The sequence below is a fragment of the Arachis duranensis genome, chromosome 4, assembly GCF_000817695.3.
Source record: "Arachis duranensis cultivar V14167 chromosome 4, aradu.V14167.gnm2.J7QH, whole genome shotgun sequence".
In the NCBI taxonomy this organism is placed as follows: Eukaryota; Viridiplantae; Streptophyta; class Magnoliopsida; order Fabales; family Fabaceae; genus Arachis; species Arachis duranensis.
Genome location: NC_029775.3, coordinates 16,511,906 through 16,519,139, shown reverse-complemented (window position 1 = coordinate 16,519,139; position 7,234 = coordinate 16,511,906). Strand labels below are relative to the sequence as shown.

The window sequence follows — 7,234 nt, the reverse complement described above, 5'->3', positions numbered from 1 at the left end:
AAATAGGATAATTCTGAATTATGATCTTCTTAACATGCATTATTATTATCCTAATTATAAAGGGTAATTTACAGGGCAATAATGGAAATTTACTAGGACAAACCACCAAAGTGCTTTTGCCAACCAATTTGGAATCCCCCCACAAAATAATAATAAAAAGCTAAAAGGACAATTTGGCTTCATACTAGGAAGCAAAAGGACAAGGGACTTAGAAGTTACTCCATCATATATGAAGCATGGGTAACACTGGAATAATAATAATGTAGCTGCAAAAATTACAAAACAAAAAATAAAAAATATGAAAAATTGAATTTAGTCTCTTAGTCTTCTCAAATTTTAAAATATTACTTTAGTAATAAAATTATATTTTTTAGTAGGACATTTAATTTTTCTTGTCAAAATTAATAACCTAAAAAAACAAAATTTTAATATCTAAATCAATACTTATAAAATTTTCAAAACTAAAACAAAATACATTAATAATTCATTCCAGGGCCAAATTCAAACATTTTCACAAAAAAAAAAAAGAAGAAAATTATAAAAAAGAAAGTCTCCATTTTTGGTCATAGTAGTTACTGTCTCCAAATCTAGGCTATTAGTTCTTCTATCTTTGACTATCATCAATAAACAAAACCACCACCTCTTTTTCTTGCTCCTTTTTTATTATGAGCCTCTGAAGAAGAAGAAGAAGAAGATGAAGAAGTAGGTTTGATTTTCATAGCAGCCATGGAACAGTTCTCTCTCTGAATAGCTTCTTCCTCATCCATGAAAATTTGCTTAGACCTACACTCCTCACTGCAGAAAGCCTTGTCCCCCCTTCACATATATAAACACCAAATAAATAAACATAATATTTTTAACACAACAATAATAATAACAATAAATTAAATAACCATAAAAAAAACTGTGATTTTGTCAGAACTAGAGAAGGAACAATACAAGATAAACAATAAATATAGACTACTAAGGAATTGAAGATCTGAAGGGTAGTTTCAAGAGAAAGTGCTAAGTGTCAGAGAAGAAGAAGAAGTAGAAACAGTAGCTATTACCACATGTAATANGGTTTTAAGGTTTGAAAGGACACTCACTTGTACATGTAAATGTCTTTACCAGGCAATAGCTTCTTCCTGCAAAGAAAGCATAGCTCTAGAAAAGTTGGATTCAGAAAAATAGTGTTATTATGAGAATAATTATTAATATTATTATTCAATGAAGAAGAAGGAGGAGGAAAATTGGTTGTGTTACTTAGCATCATCATAGTGGTTTTGTTAATAACACCACTACCTTTGTGAGATTCTAACACTACACTCAAACCCACCATATAATTATTTCTTGAATTTGGTGATGAAATGACATATAAAATAGAAGAGACGAGAGGGAATTGATGAAGAAGGGAAAGAAAGAAAAAGAATTGATGATGGAGGAGTTAATAATAGTACCAATCAAAAACACTAGAGTGAATGTGTCATCATATAGAGGAGGAAAACAAATTATTAAAAAATGAAAAATAAAAATTGAAGAAGAGAAAGAGAATGAGGTTGGTGGGTCCCCCTATAGCTATGGAGCAGTAATAAAAACAGAGAACGATCAACGATTTGACTGCTTTTCAGCCATTTAATTGACACGTAGCATGTTTTCAACACCTTTTCTTTTATTTTTAAAGTTTTGGTTCCAATATATATTTATATATTTTTTTTTAAAAAATATACTTAATTGTAGGTATTATAAAATGTTGATACCCATTTTTTTTAAATTTTTGTTTTATTCCAATCAGTTATACATACAAAAAATAAGTGATTATGCTTTTTTTACTATTACATTAAATGTATTTTGAAAATATAAAAATTTCTTTTATTTTTTGGCTTGGCTAAAAAATTTTGCAGGTTTTTGTCTTCTTGTGCTGTTGTGTTTGGTAGTGGAATTTTGTCTACGTGTTAAGGTGATCATATATACTGGTACTAGGTGGTAAATTTTGCTTCAATTGTTCATTGTTTTTAACTTCTTTCTATTTTGTATTTTTGTGCTGAACACCACCTAGTTAATGACTAGGGTATGCACATTATTATTATTATTATTAAATTAAATTAGGTTGGTTTAGTGGTTAGTTTACTAATCCGTTTAAATAAGGGTTAAAAGTTCGAATTCCGTCTTGTACATGCAGCAATCCATTAATCAGAAAACAAATCCTTAAATAGAGTTTAGTACCGCGGTAGATTAATTTTTGACCTATTAGAATGAGAGATATTATGAGAAACCAATAATAATAATAATAATAATAATAATAAGGTAAATGCTATGGTGCTTTTGAGATTGTACCTAATTTATTAAAAAAAATAAATAAATAATATTTAATAAATTTTAAATATTTTATTTTTTATTTTTAAAAGTAAGTTAGACAATTTAAATAACATAGAAAAGACACCATAAAATTCAGCTAATAAACGGTAGATTAGTTTGTGGAATGTAGGATGATTCTCTTTTATTCTACTCATTTTTTCATGTTAATGATCCAGTGTACAGCCACCTTTCACTTTTGTTTTGTGAGAACATTTTGGGGAAACAGTTTTGCATGGACTTTTTTCTTTTTACTTTCATTTTTTCTTTTTCTTTTTTCATTTTTTTTGGTGGTGTGTGGACTTCATTCATCCGGACGTTTGAAGAGAAACACTTTTGACTTTGTCATTTTTTTTTATTTTCTTTCTTAAAAAAAAAAACAATTCTATAATTTCTATTGCTATTTTTTTGTAATTACATAATATACCAATCAGCACACATTAAATTTAGAATTTTTTTATCTAGAACTAAGATGACCTATTTTAAATTCAATGTCTCACTTTTACATATTTTCATGTTATTCTAGATTGTGGGAGGATCTATTTAAGTGGGAAAAAAAAAGAATGAAACTATAAAGTTTAAGAAAAATTAAAGATTTTTTTATGAAGTAAAAGAGGAGAAAAACTATTGGCAAATTATAAAAAATAAAATTAGTTAAAGAGTGTTCTAATAAGGATAAGAGAATGTAAGTGAGAAGTTTTTGTTTTACTAATAATACATTTTAAAAGGTTTTTTTCGAAAGGGTAAAATATTAAATTAGTTTTTATATTTATATCTAATTCTATTTTGATCCTTAAGGTTTAAAGTGTTAAGTGTTTTATTTGAATCCAAAAAAAGTTTCATTTAATTTTAATGTAGTCTCACGTGAGATCAAAATGAAATAATTAATGGAATGTCCTATATGAGCACAGTATAAAAACAATGTTGATAATTTGGAGAACAAGTACAAGTTCTAGAGGCAAAATCAACCGTGGATGCATCAATACATTTATTTATCATTTTTCTTACAATTTAAATGAAATATTTTTTATAGAATTAAAGAGAATTATAAATGAATGTATTGATGCATTCACGGTTAATTTTGTGCCTCTAGAGCTCGTACTTGTTATCCAGATTATCGATCTTGTTCTTGTACTGCTGTTATGTAGGATATTCCGTTAAAATTTAACTTTGACCTCACGGTGGAACTACATTGAAATTAAATAAAAAAATTTTAAATTCAAATAGGACACTTTAAACCTTAAAGACCCAAATAAAATTACCTCCAAATATAAGGAATTAATTTAACACTTTACCCTTTTTAAATTAAAAATTTCAAATTATAGTGTCTTTAACGAATATGTTAGAAGAGAATGAATTCTTTTAATTATTTTTTAATTGAAAATGTAAAATATAATTTATATTTAACCTTTCAATAATATTTCTTTTTACATTTTTTGTCCTATTTATAAAATATATAGTGAAACATCATATTTTATTTTTTTAAATTAAAAAAATTAAGAGAATTCAATTCCCATCTCAAAATTATTTATTAACAAAATCAGATTATCAGTAAATTTATACAGAAATCGCTAAGATACTCATTTTAGCTTTGACATGAGATTATTGCAAAGAGTGGTCTATGATTCATGGATTAATTGACTTTCTTTTTGAGTTTGAAATCTCCAACGGAGAAATTAGAAAACTCTTTTGATAGAAAGGTGAATGCTAGAGTACTTTTTATATTATGCTTAAATTACTAAAAAATAAATAAATAATATTTAATAAATTTTAAATAATTTATTTTTTATTTTAAATATTTTATTTTTTATTTTAAAAAATAAACTAGACAATTTAAGTATCATAGAATTTATCAAAGAAGAGAAGGTACTATAAGTTGCTATAAACAGTTAATTTTTTTTAATTTTATAGATGATAATGGATTTCCATAGGGCACGAAGTCGTTTCTGTTCTTGTTTCCATGATAAAAAAAAATCTCTATTTTCGTCTAATATTTGTGATGAGTAATAGATATTTGATATTTATTGTATATTCATATTTCTGTATTAATATTATATTTAAAAATATTAAGTAATTTCATATTCACGAATATTATATAAAATATTTATGAAATGGAATATTTTTTATCTTATTCCATCTTATTTATTAAACAGATAGTTTCCTAATTTTGTAGAAAAAAGTTGACCTCTAACCTATTACAGCCTGTAAATTTCCATCTATACTCAGGGGCAGAACTATATACTCCAAAAGGGGAACAACGGTACTTCTAATTTTAATTTTTTATATATAAATTTTAGTTTAACTCTTTTTAAAAATTTATTTTAATATTATTTTATTATATAAATATTTTTAACTATTCTCTAGTATTTATTCTAGTTCCGCCCTATCTATACCTGCCTCGAGGAAATTGGCATTCTTGTTTAAGTTTGATCGAACATTTTTTCTTCTATAGATGTTGGCAATTTGATCATATATATATATATTGGAAATTTTCTGGGTGAAATCGCTCCTCTTAGCATTTTGGGAGGTGAATGATGGGCATAATGGATTAGAGTTTGTTATAGCGGGAAGATTAAACACTAAGATGGGTTGAGTAGGCTTATGAATATTGTATTAATTATTCAGAGAAGAAGAAAATTGTGTTTTCTGCAAGAAGGTACCTGAGACAATGAAGCATTATTTGTACTTACACTGCACACCAATAATGTGAAGGCTTTTTGTGGATGATTCCTTCAGATTTTAAATATATGCCAAAGTGTCTAAAATGGGAAAGAGGAAATCAATTGTATTTGACATTTGCCACTGTGGGTATCAATCATCATTCTCAACTCAAAACAAACCAATTTTGTTTGAAAAAAGGGAGCATAAACAACACTCAACTTACCTTACCTCCAACTGAAACCGACACTGTTTTAACTTTTTAAGTTTTTTAATTGGAATTAATTTTTATTTGGAATGAATTGAATTAGAAATAAATTACTGCATTTAAAATTAATGGTATAAAATAAGAATTAGTTTGATTTTAAAATTGATATAATGATTGATTCTATATTTTATCTTTTATTTAAGGTTTAATTACTATGCTGGTCCCTATAGTTTCGCAAAATTTTCAATTAGATCCCTATACTTTTTTTCCTTTTAATTGAGTCCTTACACTAACTTTTTTTTTAATTGGGTTTCTACACTTTTTTTTTCTTTTATTTAGGTCTATTTACCAATTCTTTTTTTTTAATTGGATTCCTATAAAATTAAGCCAATTACTACTAAGAGAGACTTAATTGAAAAAAAAATTTGGTGCATGGATCCAATTAAAAAAAATATATAGGGACCTAATTGAAAATTTTACGAAACTATAGAGACCAACAGAATAATTAAACATTTATTTAACTATAAAATTTTTTAACATTGTTAGACCATCTTTGGACGGTTTAAAATTACGCTATCGAATTTCACTATTTTTTTCTTTCTCTAACCTTTTTTATATTAATATCTAAAAAAATGAAAACATTTTTTTATATTTTTAATACACAAAGTTATTTCAGTTCTAACCAAATTTTATTTAAAAAATTGAATTTTGTTATAATAAAAATTCATAAGATTCACAAATAAATCCAATTCCCATTTTTTTTATGCATTTTAAACGAAGAAATTATTTTGAAATAAAATCAATTCAAATTCAATTGTGTTCCAGATGCACCTTACATTTTATTTATTTATTTATTATTTCTTTTATTTTTGTGTTCTTTGTTATATATGTTCTTCTCCCACCATCCAAAGTTTCTAACATCAGCCTATAGCACCGTCTATCACTTTTCACTGAAACTTTTTATCTCTTAAGCCATATATAACTCTCGGATTAATACTTAAATTTGTCCTTAAAAGATCACTTATTTTTTAAATTAGTTCTCAAATAAATTTTTTAGTTATATTAGTCCTTAAAAGATAATATATAAGTTAAATTAGTACTTTCGTCAGTTGGATAATGACGTATCACATTAAATGCCACGTGTCACAAGATGATTGATTGACGTGTCAGGTCAGTGGCACGTGTGCCACATGTTACTTGACATGTAAAAAAATTTTTTATAATTAAAATAGTCTTTGAAAGTCCATACGTAAGTCATTTTTATTTCTAAAATTTTAAAAATTAATCAAACTAATATTTATATAATTTTTTATAACATTAAATTTAAAATATTTTTTATACTACTAATTTTAATATTATTTTTTAAATTTTAATAAACAAAATTCTCTTTACATAAAATAATAAAAATAATTAAATTTTTTATAAAATTATTTTATCATTTGTATTTTAAAATTTTATATTTTCAAATTTTAATTTTTTTTATGTGAATTTTTTTATTTAATTTTTATAAAGTTATTTTATCATTTGTATTTTAAAATTTTACATTTTCAAATTGTAATTTTTTATCTGAATTTTTTTTATTTAAATGAGTTTATTAAATTATTGTTGATTATATATTTAAAAATTTAATATTTTAAATTTTACTAAATAATATAGTAATTATTTTAAATTTTTAATCTTTTAAATTTTTTAAAATTATAAATTTTATTATTATTTAATTTATATAGTAAAACTCAATAATTGAAAACTAATTTGTGGAATCACTTTTTAAATCTTAATATTCTAATATAACTTTTTTAAATATTTCATTTAAAACATTAGAAATTTTATTTTAATACGAAACATAATGTTTCCTATTTCATTTTATCTCATTGATTTGTGAAATTAAAAGAAAAATTATATAATCTATCTCAAACATATGAAACACACAAAAATTTATTATGATCTTTACACGTATTACACTTAAGAAGCAATTCGTTTAGCATAATAATAATAATAATAATAATAATAATAATAATAATAATAATAATAATA

General features: G+C 24.2%; 1 protein-coding gene across 1 annotated transcript; it reads right to left on the bottom strand.

The window, feature by feature from the left end:
- Window positions 1-483: 483 nt before the first annotated feature.
- LOC107483551 (FCS-Like Zinc finger 15) lies at window positions 484-1,417 on the bottom strand. Its single transcript, XM_016104172.3, has 2 exons — window positions 1,089-1,417; window positions 484-816 (listed from the first exon to the last, which is right to left on the bottom strand). Exons 1-2 carry the CDS (start codon window positions 1,319-1,321, stop codon window positions 621-623), a joined length of 429 nt encoding a protein of 142 aa, XP_015959658.1. The 5' UTR covers window positions 1,322-1,417; the 3' UTR covers window positions 484-620.
- Window positions 1,418-7,234: the final 5,817 nt, after the last annotated feature.

What these genes read in the sequence shown, in the direction of transcription:
- LOC107483551 (XM_016104172.3), bottom strand. Translation starts at nt 1,321, where the DNA reads ATGGTGGGTTTGAGTGTAGTGTTAGAATCTCACAAAGGTAGTGGTGTT. An exon ending in AAAGACATTTACATGTACAA is followed by an intron (nt 817 to 1,088) that starts GTGAGTGTCCTT and finishes ATATATGTGAAG; the next exon opens with GGGGGACAAGGCTTTCTGCA.